The sequence below is a fragment of the Protomyctophum parallelum genome (genome assembly GCF_964188405.1).
Source record: "Protomyctophum parallelum genome assembly, chromosome: 16".
NCBI lineage: Eukaryota > Metazoa > Chordata > Actinopteri > Myctophiformes > Myctophidae > Protomyctophum > Protomyctophum parallelum.
In genome coordinates, this window is record NC_139711.1 from 16,984,097 (window position 1) to 17,002,582 (window position 18,486).

At 45.3% G+C, this 18,486-nt stretch overlaps 1 protein-coding gene across 4 annotated transcripts in view; it reads left to right on the forward strand.

Moving 5' to 3' along the window:
* Nucleotides 1-627: 627 nt before the first annotated feature.
* pcdh19 (protocadherin 19) overlaps nt 628-18,486 on the forward strand; it is a 67,421-nt gene continuing 49,562 nt past the window's right edge. For 2 of the 4 annotated variants that reach the window (XM_083785809.1, XM_083785808.1), the window contains exons 1-2: nt 628-3,971; nt 6,940-7,285. In XM_083785809.1, coding sequence (XP_083641935.1) covers nt 1,825-3,971; nt 6,940-7,285 — 2,493 coding nt within the window. In that variant the 5' untranslated portion in view covers nt 628-1,824. The remainder of the gene's footprint in view (nt 3,972-6,939; nt 7,286-18,486) is intronic. The other 2 variants (XM_083785811.1, XM_083785810.1) reach the window with 1 other exon arrangement.

The following is an 18,486-nucleotide window of genomic DNA, read 5'->3' on the forward strand; positions in this document are numbered from 1 at the left end:
CGGTCAAGCAGGCAACAAACTCCTGAAAATTTGAAAATACAGTCTGGACTGGAACAAAAAGCAAACATGGGTGGAGCTGAGCAGCCAGCCAGGCAGGCGGAGAAAAAGAAAAATCGAACCCATACAATTTCAAAAAAGAAATGTAGCCTAAATATAGCCTTCATGAGATTGAGCAATAACAGCCGTGTCAGGCTGAAATAATATAGCGCATAGTCATAATTGCAATTGCAAATCAAATATTGATCATATAGCAGACTTAATTATGTTGTCCAATCGAAGAAACTGGCAAACCGCAACGAAAAAGTATAGAAGCCAGTTTGGTTAAACCCTAAACCGTTGTGTGCTCTTTCCCCCTCGCGGACATCATCAGCCTTAGTAATACTTTGCTATACATGTTAAATATTGCACATTATAATTGCCCATTCAGTCCGTCTACTCTGTCTGCACACAAGCTACAAGCACAGGTAGTTTGGCCGGGGTGGTTTTTCATTGCTACTCCGCCCCGCCCACCAGCAAACCCAACCCTCCTGTGCACGCTGCGATTGGCTGCGGGGATTGCGGGTCCTGAGACTGAGCGCTCGGCGCTGAGCCGCGCGTTCACTTCAGTGCGTTCAGCCAGTGTGCACCGTGACGCCACAGACAGGAGCGCGTATTGGACCCAACTATACACAGCTTGGACTATAGGCAGCGAGCAGAGCCTCAACCACCACCACCACCACACTGGAATGGATATTCTGTGCTTATAGTTTTTTGCTGCAAGCAGACATATATGCCTCTTCTTTTGACAAGCCAGGCTCTTGCTCCGATTCCTCCCTGCACCGTCTGCTGGCTGCGTTTTCTGTGGATTCTTTACATGGACTAACTAACTATAACGGGATATGTGTGTTGCCTTTTCCCCCCCCTCCAAAGTATTGAGATATGGGGAAATTAACAAGCAAGTGAACGCTGCAGGACTTGTGGAGAGCTATAGGGGAGACGGAAGGTTAGCCTACATCTGCGTGCCTGGAATTAAAAATAAAGGTAGCCTTGGACTTCAGTGTTACAATGAGACATTCCTACAACAGCATCGTTTGTCTCACAGCCTGAGATAACCGGACTTAATCTGTTGAATCATTTTTGCGACTGCAGATCCTTAATAGCTTTTTCAAAGAGATGTGCGGTTTGATCGCATTTGATCGCCCAAGGAAGAAAATCTACAACTTGTAATAGGAAAAACGTTTCGTTTCTTTTTTACCCCCCTCAATCTAAAATGGGGTTTAAATATTGTCTGGCATCGACACATTGCAGGGTGAAATTTAACAGAGACTTTTGAGCCCCATTATTTCATCTACAAGGAAAATATTTTTTTGGTGGATCTGTTTATTGGAATTGCCTTCTTTTTTTACCTGCAATTTTTATCTTATTTTTTTTAGCCTATTGAAAATGGACAATTTATCATTTGATTCGTGCGCAACATCAGTTTGCTGTCTGATAAGCGCTGCGATTTCCATGCATGTCTAAATCACTGCTCTGAGAGCATTCAGTATGTTTTCACATATCAGTCCTCTCTCCAATATTTCGCACGCTGCAGTAGACCAGATGATGTGCTTTGCCCGAGAAGAGTACAATAAAGGACTTATTTAGAATTGCACACGCCATGCTATAATTTGCGTAAAGACCAGCCATTCGTCATTAAAATATTTTCCCGAGCAGCAGTTTCCATGAGATGAATAATTGGGAACATTTTGCCTGTTATATCTGACATGCATTCGTGCGTAATCGTGCAGGCTTTTTAATGTTTATTTTTTTTAGGCTATAGACAAGAGGGGAAACTCAACAGGTATAATGCAATCCAAGGAGATGGAATTAATACAATTCATTTTTGTTGCACTTTTACTTTGGGCGGGGGCTGATGCTGTTATCAACCTTAAATATGGAATAAACGAGGAAATGAAGCCGGGCTCGGTGATTGGAAACGTGACAAAGGACGCACAGAAGCAGGGATTTCAGATTGCACCACAGCCGCCGTACTTGCGAGTGATTTCCAATTCAGAGCCGCGGTGGGTGGAACTCAGTCCAGCCGGAATCCTTACGACCCAAATGAAAATAGACCGGGATGTGGTCTGTCGGCAAAACCCAAAGTGCATTATTTCCCTGGAAGTGATGTCAAACTCTATGGAGATCTGTGTCATTAAAGTTGAAATCGAGGATTTGAATGACAACGCACCCAGATTCCCCACGAGTCACATTGACATTGAGATTTCAGAGAACGCTTCCCCTGGGACCCGGTTTCCCCTAGAGGGGGCAAGCGACCCGGATTCGGGGATATTTGGAGTGCAGTCTTATTCCATCACCCCGAACGAGCTTTTCGGACTAGAAATAAAGACGAGAGGGGATGGGTCAAAAATTGCTGAGCTTGTGGTGCAAAAATCACTGGACAGAGAGACCCAGTCTCACTACTCGTACGAAATAAGCGCAGAGGATGGTGGAGACCCACCAAAGATAGGCGCGGTCCAGTTGAACATCAAAGTGATGGATTCCAACGATAACAATCCCGTTTTCGATGAGCCAGTGTATACTGTGAATGTGATGGAGAACTCGCCCATTAACACATTAGTCATAGACTTGAATGCAACCGACCCAGACGAGGGCACGAATGGAGAGGTTGTGTACTCGTTTAACAGCTACGTCACCGAAAAAACGAGGGAGGCGTTCAAAATTGACCCCAGAACTGGCATCATCACCGTAAACGGCGTGTTGGATTATGAAACGGCGCAGATATACGAGATCGACGTGCAGGCGAAAGATTTAGGTCCCAACTCCATCCCCGCTCACTGTAAAGTAACGGTGAACGTGATGGACGCGAACGACAACCCGCCCGTCATCATGTTACTGTCACTGAACACGGAGTTGGTGGAGGTGACCGAGAACGCGCAGCGTGGGTATGTCATTGCGCTGGTGCGAGTCTCCGACAAAGATTCGGGCTCCAATGGCAAGGTGCAGTGCCGCCTCCAGGGCAACGTGCCGTTCAGGCTGCAAGAATACGAGAGCTTCTCCACCATACTGGTGGACGGCAGGCTGGACAGGGAGCAGAGGGACACGTACAATCTGACCATACAGGCCGAGGACAGCGGCAACCCTCCCCTGCGCGCCACCAAGTCCCTAGTGGTCAAAGTCACGGATGAGAACGACAATCCCCCCCACTTCCTAAAGCCCCACTACCAGGAAATGGTCATGGAGAACAACCTGCCCGGCTCGTGCCTCCTGGCCGTGTCCGCGGAGGACCCGGACCTGGGCATGAACGGCACCGTGTCCTACACCATAGTCCCCAGCGAGATCAAGCACATGGACGTCAACACGTACGTCAGCATCAACCCGTCGGGCCGCATCTACTCCATGAGGTCCTTCGACCATGAGTACACGCGGACGTTTGACTTCAAGGTCCTGGCGAGGGACAACGGGAACCCCTCGCTGTCCAGCAACGCCACGGTGCGCATCGTGGTGCTGGACGTGAACGACAACACGCCCGTCATGACCAACCCGCCGCTGGTCAACGGCACGGCCGAGGTGTCCATCCCCAGGAACGCCGGGGTGGGCTACATGGTGACCCAGGTCAAGGCGGACGACTACGACGAGGGCGAGAACGGCCGGCTGACCTACACGATCTCCGAGGGCGACAGGACCTATTTCGAGATCGACCAGGTGAACGGCGAGGTTCGGTCCACGCGCATGTTCGGCGAGAACGCCAAGTCCACGTACGAGATCACGGTGGTGGCCCGTGACCACGGGAAGCCCTCCCTGTCGGCCTCGGCGTACATCGTGGTCTACCTGTCGCCCGACCTGAACGCACAGGAGTCTATTGGGCCCGTCAACCTGTCGCTCATCTTCATCATCGCCCTGGGCTCCATAGCCGCGATTCTGTTTGTCACCATGATCTTTGTTGCAGTGAAGTGCAAAAGGGACAACAAGGAGATCCGAACGTACAACTGCAGGTACTGAGTGGCGATGTGTGACGTCTCATGCGTAATTTATGTGTTTTTCTTTCGTTTTTAATTGGCAGTGCATCACAGACAGTGTTGTTGGTGTTGTTGTTGGTGTTGTTGTTGTTGTTGTTGTTGTTGTGGTGGTTGTGGTGGTGGTGTATAGTGTGTGTGTGTGTGTGTGTGTGTGTGTGTGTGTGTGTGTGTGTGTGTGTGTGTGTGTGTGTGTGTGTGTGTGTGTGTGTGTCTGTGTCTGTGTCTGTGTGCATGCATGTGTAGCCTATTTTGTGTGTTAGACTAGAGGAATTGAGAGAGAGGATCCAGAAAGTGTGAGTTCCTCCTGGCTGGTTGTGCACTGTTTAATGTCATGTTGCCTGTAGAGGCCTGGGTGTGAGGCTGATAAAGAAAAGACTCCAGGTTTTCACAAATTAAATGAAGCTAATATAGCATGGTTTTAAATCAGGCTCTTTCTTTCTGGATAGGCATATCCCACTCCATGTTAAGTGAATTTGATTGATTGATTGATTGAATCTTTTGATTGTAACCAATTGGGTCATAAATATGACTGGCCAGCTGGCGTGCTCAATTTGTGGGTGTGTTACCAGGCAATTAACGTCCTATAGCCATCCCACCATTCCTTCAGATTTATTATTTGAGCGCCCAACATCATGGCTGATTGAGAGATTGCAGCTTTAATCTATAGTCTGCAATATCAAATGTATATAATTATTTATTCACGTCTACCTCATTATTGTTTGCTAAAACAGTGCAAATAAATAGCTACTCCCCCCAGTCAACCTTTGCTTGTACAAAGACTTAAACATTGCTATGGTCATTGCACCTCTGACTTATCTAGGTACTTGTACTATTATCTTTCTGGATCTTGCATATGGAAAACTCTGTTTTGTTCATCAATCTACACATCAGCTCTGGCTTTGATTTCCCCATACTACATTTCCACTGTAAATTTACATATAGATTGGATTTGTGAATTTAACCTGAAGCCATAATCATATTTCGCTCCAAACCTAATTTTGTTGACATGAAGTTGAACCAGCCATTTCAAAAGACATGAACCTCCCCTAGGCTTACAGAAAGAGTAAAAATGGCCAATATAGGAATCATAGACATATTTATCATTATTGATTAGAAATCAAATGTGGTGTACTTCCTTTTGAGTTGTCATGGTCGGCTAGAGATGAGCACCACTTTTCTATGTATTCAAGGTTACCCCTCCAGCACTGGCTGAGATGAACATACGTTATTCATTTCAAATGCTCCCAGGAATGAGCTGTCATGGCATCATGCAATATAACTAATACTGCTTCATATGGTGACATTACCAAAAGCTTGTTGCTACAAGCAACATGTCATTTTCTTGCTAAACACCATCAAAAGCACTGTGGGTCTAATAGAAAAAACTCATATTCCTTCCTTGATATCGTTATATGGGATACAATGCCATACTTGTAATATAGCTTAATGCTTTGTTTAATACAAAACTTGTTTTATTTCATTCAGCACGCCCCGCTGCAACATACAACAAATTCAGTCTCAGTGATTTATGGTAGCGAGATGAAAATAAATAAATAACAAGGAAAACAATGAATGTAAAATTCACAACCACCCACGATAGTTCACCCTCTTAGCAGGAGCTTCTTTCCCTGCTGGGTGCTTTAATCAGCACTGGCATGTTCAGATGGCCACCTCCAAACTGTGGAGCACTGATTCACAATCTATCTTCTGTCAGTCTGTCTGACAAAAAAATAATCTTTTCTCCCTTCTCAGATTTTCGATTTCAGCCTGGTAACAATGACAAAAAAAAAAAAGATAGACTCCGTCAGACCTCCCATTACCCTCTGCAAAATCACTGGAGAAACGTTTTTCAGAATCACTGAAAAAGGAAAACAGAAATAGCGGGGGATGGGGGGGGGGGACGACGACGACAAACTAGAGCATGGTGTCTGAGCCAGGGTTATGTTAGGAAGAGACAAGCAGCCTCAGACCTGCATCGGTGTGAGTCACTGGCAGAAAAGCTAGTAGGGGCCTGTATGCTAAGTCTAAGGCTGCTATTCCAGACATTTAACTAGGCTATATTTCTTTATAGTGCAATTGTATAGCTAAAATTTCAATTATACAACAACAATAATAATAATAATAATAATAATAACAACAATGAATGATCTCCAAAGTGGGAAGCCATGCAAATACTTGATACTTTGTCAGATCTACATATGCTTGGTACATAGCATTTATAATGTTGCAAAACACGTGCTGGATAAAATCGAGCTTCTCAGGGCTGAGAGATGATCACATATTTTCTCCCAGTCACTTGATAAAGTTTGACATATGTTCCTCATTTGGTCTGATTAGAGTCCAAATTCTCGGCTCAAGTTAGCAAACAGACTAGATAAATTACATTTGAATCCTCCTGCACTCCAAATTGCGAGTGGAAGAAAAGAAAAAAAGTACATGGAATTAACTGTGGACTGTGTGCTTTGAATATGTCTGTGTGTACTGGTGGCGCTGCTCAGTCATTTAATATTGCTTTGCTTCCGTGGTTCTGGCATGTTTGCATTGTGTGCCTGTTTGCGACATGTTGACTGTCGAGCATGCAAATGTAAACGAATGAGGGGTGTTGCCGGTGGCTCTATTGCGCACCAGGTGCGGAACGTCTCTTTCGTGTTTGCCGTTCCGGTCCTGGGCACAGTCGGAAGCTTTTTTGCTCTTTGGCCACGCTCGGGGTGGGGAGACCGCACCCAGTCTCCCCACCCCGATCATAGCGTAAAAGCAAAATGGCTGGCGACCAACGCTGTGACAATATGTCACTGATCCTGTGTATGAGCCTGCCCACCGTCGAATGGCACCCACCTAGCCGGCATGGGTTTTTGAGGGGGTGGGAGGGTACAGGGGGGCGAACACTTTGGCCGTGTGGACCGGGGAGAGTGAGACGGAGCACTGCTTTATTGAGTCTGTTCAGTTTCTTCTACTTGCGCAGGGTGGCGGAGTACTCGTATGGCAGCCAGAAGAAGTCCAGCAAGAAGAAGAAGCTGAACAAGAACGACATCCGCCTGGTGCCACGCGACGTCGAGGAGACGGACAAGATGAACGTGGTGAGTTGCTCGTCTCTCACCTCCTCGCTCAACTACTTCGACTACCACCAGCAGAGCCTGCCGCTGGGCTGCAGGCGCTCCGAGAGCACCTTCCTCAACGTGGAGAACCAGAACTCACGCAATTCCGCCCCCAACCATGGCTATCAGCATCCCTTCACCGGGCAGGGCCACCAGCAGCCTGACCTCATCATCAACGGCATGCCACTGCCAGAGGTGAGACCCACTCCACTCTCTGCTCTGTCCTAAAGACTTGCCCTGGCTGCCTGCTGGGGAGGTGGGTGATAAGAGGCGAAGGGAGTGAAAGGAGACCTGTCGTCTTGACCGGAACGCTTGGGCTCCGTTAACAAAATCCAGAGGCATGCAGCGGTCAGCCTTGATGCAGTGTTTTGTTATGGAGGGTGAACAGGTGGTGTGGGTGTGTGGGGGGTTTGGGTTGAGGTGTGGTGTGGTAGGAATGATGTGCAGATGTTTTACTTTTCCCAATGCATTCAAAGGTCATGTTATGCAGGGTTTCCAGAGAGCCTGTGCTAATGCTATAGTGTGAGTGTCACTGTGCATCCCTGTTCAGGAACAGTTTGACCTTAACTCGGGTCTGTTTGAGCGAATGAGCGGGAATCCTTTAAGGATTTTCTGAGGACCCATGTCACAGGGGGTGACCTTTGACCTATGGCTGAGAGAGCCGTGCCAAGCAGAATTTGGAGGGCTGACTGAATGTATCATGTGACGTCCCTTGTTTTAGTGTGTGCGTGCAGGCATTCTTCCATGTGTACATATATGCGCTGAACAACTGCAACGGAACAGGCTTGAACACCTGCCAGTTGCGTTGACCCCGCTAATCAGCCCTACCACATGTCATTTCAGGTGCAAGAAGATAGCATAATTACTGCCTAAATGCTCCATCTCTGCGCTTGCCTATTCGACTCCTGCACTGTCGGCCGTTGAATTGCCCTGCGTGTGTGGTTTATTCTACTGACACGCCATGCGTGGCTGTAGCAGAGCAGTGGCTGTCCGACTCGGACGGCTATTCAACCTGGCACTGAGAATATAGACCAGCTGATCTTTAGTTTATAGATTTTTGCCTGTATGAACTGGTTTATTGGATTCTTTGGACAACCTTTCTCCCTGACCCACTTCTCATGTCCCAAAGGGAAGAAGGGGTGTTGCTGTGTGTGTGTGTGTGTGTGTGTGTGTGTGTGTGTGTGTGTGTGTGTGTGTGTCGGCCTACCTTGTTCACTCCCACAGTTGGCAACAATTGAGCTCCTGCTCCACTCACTTATAATTGATGAGTCCAATCTTCATTTGACATTCAGCGTGAGGCTGCTGGCAGGGTTGGTGGGGGCATGTGCCTTAAAACAAAACAAGAAACAGGAGATGGTTATCGATCCATTGATCGGATCCAGAGAGATCTGGGCACGGATTGGATCCCGAGAGATCAATGAGACCCACTTACAGTCATTGCTGATTTACTGGGACTGTCTGAGGCGTGCGTGCGTTTGAGTATGTGCGTGTGCCAATGTGCCACGCATGTCTGTTTGTGTGTGCACATGCATGTGTATGTCTGTCTGTCTGTAACACTCACAGAGAATGAGGAATAGTGGGATAGTCTATCAGCTGAGAACTTGAAGACAGTGAAGGTGAAGGCCGGTTCAGCAGAGGATCATATTCCCTTCTGGGTAGTGGCACGTTGGTCACCACCCTCCTCTCTGTGACAAAAACCAACAAACAAACAATACTGAGTACAAAACGCCAGCAATAGCCTGTGTCTGCGGCTTAAGCATCCAATAAAAGCATCATTGCCACAGGATTAGGAGAGCCTTTATTTGTTTCGGCTAATGAAAAAGAGGAGAAGGAGACAAATATGACTACGGATTCATTCCAATGATCACATATGCAAAGCATGGAGGTGTTTTGATGGGTCTATAATATAGACCCATCAAAACACCTCCATGCTTTACATATGAGATCATCGGAATGAATCTGTGTGCGCGCACACGTGTGTGTGCGTGTGCGTGTGTGTGCCCTAATATTATTAGGGCCGAAATTGAAACAAGGAGGGAATGCAGGAGTGAGGGAGGGAGGGTGTGAGCGAGGGAAAAAATGTGCATTAGTGCCAGGTGTCTGAGCCCCACAGCATTTTCTCATTTTCTCAGAAGGCTGTTGATTGGCCTGATAAAGGCCAGAGCTGCTTAACATGCAAGTGCCACCACGCTCCGCCTTGCACATGACGTTGACAAACATCTCTTTGACCCGGCCTGGGTATATTTCCCCTGAAAAGAGAGAGAGAGAGAGAGAGAGAGAGAGAGAGAGAGAGAGAGAGAGAGAGAGAGAGAGAGAGAGAGAGAGAGAGAGAGAACACGCAAGATGTAAGGGGAAGACAGTGTGTTGGTGTTGTAGTGCGTATGTTTATGTGTGTATATACTGTATATTAGAGACAGTGTTTGTGAGTGCTAGTCTGCGTTTGTGTGTATATGAGAGAGAAAGAGATCAACAGAGATAAAAGGGAAGAGACATGGTGAAAGCAGCATATCACGCCCTCCATCAGAGCAGGGCAGGTTAAAAGATTGCTACCATAGTGTTCTCCCTCCCCATTGTGAGCATCTATAGTAGCTCTATAATATCCCAACATGGCTGCTGAGTAAAAACAGTCAGCGTAATTGCGACACCATTCACGGAGCACAAACAGAACTCCTGCGAAATGACTGATAATAGGTTTGTCACGATGTGCAGGTCTGGGCTTGAAACCATTTGACTAGTGCACGGTGCATGTCCCTGCAGCCTGGCTAGAACACTTGTGTGGCTGCACTGATGTGATTAGCAAGGCAGTTGTCCCCCACCCACCCAATTTTTTTAATTGTTCATCCGAAGGGCAACCTGGTAATTATCCATGATTCATGCATCCTCTTCTGAAGAGCTTTGGTTTTAACACGAGGGTGGCAGTGCCCACTGCATGCATTTATTTTTGTCCTCTCTAGTCATTATTTGATGCAGAATTTACAATCTGTGCTGGAGGTAAAGAGGAGTGTTGTTTTCTTGTGCATTTCTTGAGGTGTTTGTCAGATGTATTTTACAAGCAGTGTTTGTTATTTCAGAAGGCTCTTATCAGCAATTGCGTGTCAATAGTCTCGCATCTCTAGTCTCAGAAAAATGCCACTCACACACACACCTACAGAGCACAAAATACACCTGCGTGCGCCGTGCGTGCGTGCATGCGCGCGCACACACACACACACACACACACACACACACACACACACACACACACACACACACACACACACACACACACACACACACACACACACACACACACACACACACACACACACACACACACACACACACACACACACACACACACACGCGCACACACACAGGTGCAGACGTTTGCCAAGGCTGCACTCACACAACAGTGACAAGTCTTCCCACAGGTCTTGGGCTGTAGTTGCATCGTGTATATGTTGTATTCTCCCTCCCGAGACGGTGCATCTTGAACCCTCCCTGAAGATCCCTGTCCATTGTTTTGAAGTGCATCAGCTGCAAGGTGTTTGTTTGACCTGCAGCACTTAAACGAACGCTCATGGGAGGATAGAGATGTCTTGCATGGCTTAATTATAGTGAATCACTTGGTGGGGGAGACAATTATACAGTAAAGGAATGGCCTTTGGCTAGAATGTGTTTTTGAATCCATAATGTGTACTCGGGCTCCCCACACCTGTGATTTCACATAATTAATATAGCAGAAAAATATGTTCCCTTGGATTATTGATTTATTCTACATTAGCCTTTACACAGGAAAGAGATTGCAGATTTATTTGATCAGGCTTCTTTATGGTGCTAAATGAAAGATTGCAAAGGGGAGTTGGACTTTGTACTCCATTTGTAAATTGGCATATTAGCATAGTTTTTTACCAGATCCATTTATCTCCAGGTCTTTTTTATTATCTTTTTTTTTATCTAGTTCAATGCAGTTTGCAGTACAAAGCAATTCTCTTCCAGATGATTCATTGTATTGGGAAAAAGTTAGGTAAACAGTTAGCATGTGGCATATTCCATTATATTGATTATTCGCATCCCAAAGAGAACAGATCTACGTGATTTGTTGTGATGCGAAGCATTGTTAGTTTGCAGATCAGAGTGTAAATTTGGCTTTTATAAAGAAGACATTTTGGTGTGGCTGCTGAAGAAAACAACGGCGAGGGGCTCCGAGACCGCATGTCCCCTGCAATTACTTCACATCAGGACAATATGTACAGAGTGCATTCAGACGTTTCATACTGCACATGCAAAGCAGATGACACGCTGTCACCACACCACACACCACACATCTGCAGCAACTGCCAATCACACACACACACTTCCACTCGGCATGCATGCAAGTGCGAGCGTGTGTACAGTACATGAACACACACACACACACACACACACACACACACACACACACACACACACACACACAGTGCATAATGTATTGAAATCGGATGTCACATTAATATGAGATGGCTAACCCTGACCCTACAAACGGCATACGCATGTTGTAGTCAACAAACTATACTGTAATAATTAGTGCGAAGTGAGGGGCGCTCTTATCATCACGCATCATCTTACAATATCTCATTAATTTCCGGTCAATCACAATTTGCATCCTCACCCTCATCTCAATGTTTGTGTTTTACACAATGTTTGTATTGTGTTTGCACAAACACTCAAAACTGGACATTCATTGTCAATGGCATTCAATTAGGACAATGTTTGTGTTTACACAAACTGTCAAATAATATAAGCCTAGTAATATAGGCTATTTTCACAACATTCATCTGTGGAACCAAGTAAAACTATATTTAATGCCTCAACTCCTACAAGTTAAAAAATATATATTCCAGATACCATTAAGTAGTTAAGAAAATATATCCAAAACAATCTTCTTTTTAGTCCCAACAAAAGCACCATTTGGTTTTTATTTCCAGTTTCCGTATTGTAATAAAGCACCTCATCACACCCATTTAAACAAGGCAAGCTGTTCTCTAATATATCTACTTTCGCTTCTAAGCCACGCATACAGAGTCAGAGAGAGAGAGAGAGAGAACACATTTCTGACTATTTAAACAAGGTTGTTTTATATATTTCTGTGAATTTCATCAGGCTAATCTGTTTAAGCATTCTGAAGCCGATACAAGATAAACTAAAGGTCGTAGACCGCTACCATCTCAATGTGACGACTCGCGCAAAGGACTCTGAGGCGTTGGAGGAGCTGTGATGAGGGAGCAGCCACCACTTAAAAACACTTTGAATAAGAGGCCTCTCTTATCTCCAGGAAGTGGAAGGAGACTAATCAGGGTGGAGGAGAGCACAGGAGATACAACGATCACGTACAGAGAGGCAACGCATCCGTGACTACTGCATGAACTTGAAATTCAGTGTAGCATCTTTTTTTTTATATATATCTGTTAAAAGAGTGGCGTACATACCAGCATTTTAATGTCTTCTTGCCCCAGAAAAAGTGAGCCGAGTGATAAGACGGAGCTGTCTTATACAACCCTTCAGATGTTGGCAAATTAACCTGGGAATTATTGAGAAGGGTTAACTTATATACATTAGTGAGGCAGAGCCTTTAACCACTTAAACACTATTCTTACTTATTCCGTCAAAAACGGACCTGAGTTACAACTGTACTTGGACCGCTGTTTTCCATCTAAATATCCTAACCAAAAACAGGCGATCTACAAGCTCACAACGTTACGTGTCTCAACTCAGCTATATGTTAAATTGCCTAGAGTTCCCCTCAGAATAGCGGTTGGGCTTCAAGTGGTTAAAAAATGCTCACGTTATTCCAAGTGTCCTTTTTTATAAGGCAACAGAAAGCACTCGTGCGTCCGAGCTACAAGGATATTTTGGCAGTGATGATGATACCGATACCGTTGGCAGCCGTTTGTTACATTTCCAGTGCAGTTACTCTTATAATGAATGAAGCGCAGCAGTGTTGTACGTGGTGTGAGTGCCACAGTGATACTCAGCTATGACATCTGATTGACAGTCAGAGGCAGTCTTACCCTTGGTTGAGTTTATGTAACCTTGACCCTTAGCCCCATCTCACAGTGTTTTCAATGAGATGTGTGAGTGTGTGACTGTGTGTGCGTGCGTGTTGTGGGGATGGTGGTGGTGGTGGGGGGGGGGGGGGGGGGGGGCTAATGGCCCGAGGCAGCCAATCACATCGGCCTCCTCCCTCAGGGGTGCCACCCTCTTGTTGTGATTAAAGCATGCATCTTCCCACAGAACAGCAAAAGTGTCAAAACACGCATGAGTGACAGGGTCTGACGTACGCATGTCAGTGTAGCCCTTAACTGCATGTGACCTATTAGCAGAATGCATAGCAAGGAAGGAGGTCTGTGGACACAGACAGGGACGTCACGTTCCTATAACGGCGGTGGGTGCCACCCCCGCACCTCCTCCCCCCCCCCCCCTCCCCTCCCCCCCCCCCCCCCCCCCCCCATCTACAAGATTGTAGGGTGGCATTTGGTACTGTGCTATGCTATATTCACTTCACTTCACACGGGTGTGATTTTTTTAGCATACATTTACAAATCATGATTAAAAAAATAGCTGAACTACAAGCTACAATGACAAAATGTAACAAGCATTTAATTTTGTTGTAAGTGTTGTAATGCGAATAAAACAAATAACCCCCCCCCCCCCCCAGCGGTGGAAAAAAAACGAGTTTTGTTTTTCGGTTGGTAATTTATTTACAGTTTGCTAATGAACACAGTGTTTCAGTTCACAACGAATACATTCAATTGTTTCAGTATCTTGTTTCAACATGATCAATGATAAACAGTAAAGCAGTCGCTTTGTGGCGGTCGCTTACGAGGAAAGTGTTTCTAGAGTCCTTACATTACAGCTATAACATTAAATTGTTTCAACATTTCAGCATGATCAATGATAAACAGCTAGCAGTCGCTTTGTGGCGGTCGCTTATTGACGTACCATTTAACGTACGAGGAAAGTGTTTCTCCTAACAGCTGCACGGCTGATGAACTCGTTGGCTATAGCATCCATGTCCAATTCCTGTACCATGTCGCTGTGACAGTTTATCAGAACCAGGTGATTGAGTCTTGCTTGTCCCATTGTGGATCGCAAATATGTCTTTAGTCTCTTTAGCCCTGAAAATGACCTTTCTGCGGTGCATGATGTGACAGGGACAGTCAGCACTTGTTTCACCAGTCTTACGGCCTCTGTTAAAGTAGATCTGGCGCTCCTCCCGTCCTCACTTTTGAGGAACTCCACGACATCATGAAAAGTAGACCATGGAACTCTATGCCGCTTTGCCATGGCAAGCAACATGTCACGATGCAGTGTCAGGAGGAAAACCCATTGCGTGTAAACGCATTCAATGTATCTTGTTCGCGTGTTGATTTGGATAGTAGTGGAATACCCAGCTCCACAGCTTCAGAGCAAATGCTACAAAACACTTTGTCTTTAGTAGAGTCGTACGTGATCCAGGTAAATGTCTCTTTCCAGTAGGGTTGATATTTTCGGGCATATTTGCGGCTTTTGCTCGGCGGCTGGCTGCTATTAGCTCTTAAAAGAGCCGTTGTGTTGGCGCTGCTAGTGCTGTCAGCCTCGGCAGCTACTTGTAGAGTCGTTGTGGCGACAGCGAGCTCCTCTGGGACTCCCAGATCCCGCCAGACTGGGAGACGGGTCTTGGCGGCGGCAGGCGCAGGAGCGCCGGGCAGTGGCACTGGAGTCGATGTAGCAGCGGGCTCTGGTGCGAGCAGCCGGGTCTTTGAGGCGGCAGCAGCGGCGCCGAATTGTAGGATGGACTGGACTCGCTTCTTTGCAGGAGGTGGCTTCATCATCGTAGTTTCGTAGTCAAATGGATTTGGAAATGAATCGTGTACTGTAATGTATCGGACATTTATACTCTCTACCTGGCAGCAGAACAAAAGCCACCTTATTAGCATTTGAATGCCCATGGGCGGCGGCCCAACACCTCTGGCCCGCGCCCGACGCTGCACAAGCTGGTATGTGACTACGTGACATTTTCATTCAGGACAGTCAATTCAATTCAATTCAAAGGGCTTTATTGGCATGAGAAAACATACGTTTACATTGCCAAAGCAGAACACAGTCACTATACAGTGGGTGCATATTCTGCTATTAAAAGTTTAAAACAGAATGCCAGTGGGTGCAGCTGCGCCTCGGCACCCCCGGAGTTGACGCGGCTGGACACAGAGCAAGGGCCTGAAGAAGGAAGATCGAGAGGGAGAAATATGGAGACCTATTTTTAGAGGTCCAATGATATTCTATAACATGTATTGCTACTGCCTGGCTCAAATGCTCTCTCTCTCTCTCTCTCTCTCTCTCTCGCTCTATCTCTCTCTCGCTCTATCTCTCTCTCTCTCGCTCTATCTCTCTCTCTCTCTCTCCCTCCCTCTCTCTCTCTCTCTCTCTCTCTCTCTCTCTCTGTGAAATGCAGGATGCTCGGATGAAGCAGAGATACTAGCTATACAGTAGAGAGCCTATTATTTATTCAAAATTCTAACCATGTAGAACTCCCAGGACAGAAAGATATGATTTTGTATTATTGTTGCCTTATACCTTTTCCTCCTCTGCTGCTTGGCCTATTGAAGACAACGTTCAGCTCTGTGCAGTGCACCTAACCACACTTGGCTGTTATGGTTAGTTAGATCTATTCAGTATGGATCTGATTTGTCATTTATGCCAAGTGTTGATTTAGCGAGCATCTTGTTCTTATCTTCAAGTCTCGGAAGTGCAACCTTCAGACATCAAACAGACAGATCACTTGAGAATACCAGCACTCATCTGCGTCATATTCTAAAATAGGATTAGCAGGGAGAGCACATGGAATTGCTTTGTTCTAAAAATGTTACAATACATATTTTGTAAGCACTAAGCAGTTTCATGTGTTGCCACCTGACTGCTTATTGTGTTTGTGAATATTTCTGTAGCTCCACCTCCCACAGTTTTAGACACACAATGAAATGAAATAAGCTCATATAAGCTCATCTGATTCTATTATTGTATCACCCATCCTAACTTCGCTCCTACATTCAGAATGATTTATCTCGGTTCTAAGACAGCACAGAAAACGAACATTTTATTTTACCAAGAGAGCCATATGAAAAGCATTAGCATTTATCTTTTTTATCTCACTGAAAACATCAAAGAAAGAATGTTTTCGTGGAACCAAAATTACTCATGTAATGGTTTAAGTGCATCAACAATTTACATTAGACTCTGTTTATTGGACACGTAAATGCAATAAAGGGGGTAATGATGTTGGGTTTAGAGTGATGGGTCAAACCATAAATGAGGAGAGAATGCAAGGCCAACAGGCTAAATGGAGTCAGGGAAACGGACATAGTGATGATGTTTATCGCTGGAGAAGGGGACATCATTACGCACCTTGTTAAGCCCTGCAAGCAATGCAGCTTGGACGTAATTATCCATTTAAATGAGTTTCCTGCAGCACTGTTTTTATTCCTCAAATTAAGCGCTGTGACACAAATATGCCACATTCCGTTTTCTTTCACGGCAATCCTTGGACTCTTACATGTCCTGACCTAGAGCATGTTGACTTATGGAACGTTACCTTCGAGCGAACTGACTTAGAGTATCTGCCGTTTGCAGCTTCCCTGCACGCCGTCAGCCTCGAGAAAGTTACTACTTGGTAAATGGAGATACCAGCCGAGCATCATTACAATTACAAAGCTGGTATTTTGACGTGTTGTTGCCATATTAGAGAGAAAATCAAACAAACTCAGTGGGTTTCAGTTTTTCATAAATAAAATAATTTAGGAATGAGTGTGAATATCTATTCATAATCTTTGATAAGACTTGAACCGCAGATATTCAGTATCAGGTTGTTGTGTCCTGCTATGTTAGAAGTGCTCTTCATGTGCATGTGACACTTTTGTCATGTAAGACACGATTTCATTTTGTTTTCAGGCACAGTTGTGTGCATGTGAGTCTCCTGTAGCGAAGCACAGGCCATGTTTCTTAAGGGTCTTAATGAAGGCAAACAGGTCTCAGTAAAGCTTACATCAACAGACAGCTCCAGGAGAGGCAGAAAATAAATTCATTTAAACGATTTTTGTCTCTCTTAACCTCATCTCTCATTATCACAGATTTTACTGCCAGGGTTTGAAAACGCCTGCAGTTAAATTAATGTTAGAGGAAAGGTCAGCCTGCATACTTAAAACGCAAGCCCCCAGACGCGATGGCCGGGAGTAAAGGCTATTTGCTCTGGACACTGTATAAACCGAGATACTATTTTCGCCATTGTTTCGTGCGTGCGCCAATAATAACATGCCCATAAGCATTCATTACTGCTCTCCCTCTGGCTTAGGAATATTAAAGGAGAGTGCTTTGTACATGTACAAGCATGCACCATAGGATTTGACAACACCCCTCCGATATATTTGTCCCACTCAGCTGATAAGACAAACAAGGGACTCCCAATCTCTCTATGGGGAAATTAACTTTTTCTATTTTTTTTTCTTTCCTTATCTGAGCTGTTAAGAAAGAAAAAAAAAAAAAAAACATAATTTCAGCTTTATAATAATAACCATCATTGTTCGGGTGCAAAAATAAAATAAAAAATCATCCAACTGCGGAGAGTGAAAAGGTATTAATTAAAAATTCACGGATAACGGCAGGCTCCTTATTTCTTTTCTCTGCGCTGTCTCAGTTGAAAAGGCAGACTTGCTGCTACATTGATGAGAGTGTTCCCACGGCCTTCTTGTGAGTGTTGATCCTGTGTTCTTTGAATGACAGGGAGACGGGGGGAGGGATGCAGTGGAACGTAACAATACTCATTGTGAGCTGCAGGGTCATTGAAAAGACAATTTTTTTAGGCAGCCAACTCTAGCACTAGCGAATAGTGACCTTTCCAAGTATCCTGTCTTCTCGCCTCAAACAAAGAGGAAGCAGGATGATGTTAGTTAGCTTTGCCCTCCATCAGATTAAATGTCAACTTTCCCATGCATAATTGTAGAATGTGGAGGACAAAGACTAGAAAGTGTGCTAATTTACTGGTGGTTGGATGTTAGTCGCTGCAGTGCAGACAAGTCACGGCACTCATGGACTTTCAGTGTGGCCTTGTTACACAACTTGCTATTAATCTAATCATCAGGTATATTTGGCTCTGTTCTGTCAGCGCTATCCCCCTGCTTTTAATTTTGACTTTGAATTACTGCTAATTCAGCTTAGGAGTGTAACAGAATCACTGTGCTGTCACATGACAACTTGCTTTGATGTTGAGAGAAATGGTAAGCAGGAAGATGGGGAGCTAACAGCATTATAGTGCAGACACAAACGCTGCATTATACTTTGTTTTTCCTTTTTTCTTTCCCTGCGGTGAAGCAAAACCATCCCCCACGCTGCTTTTTCAATTGAAC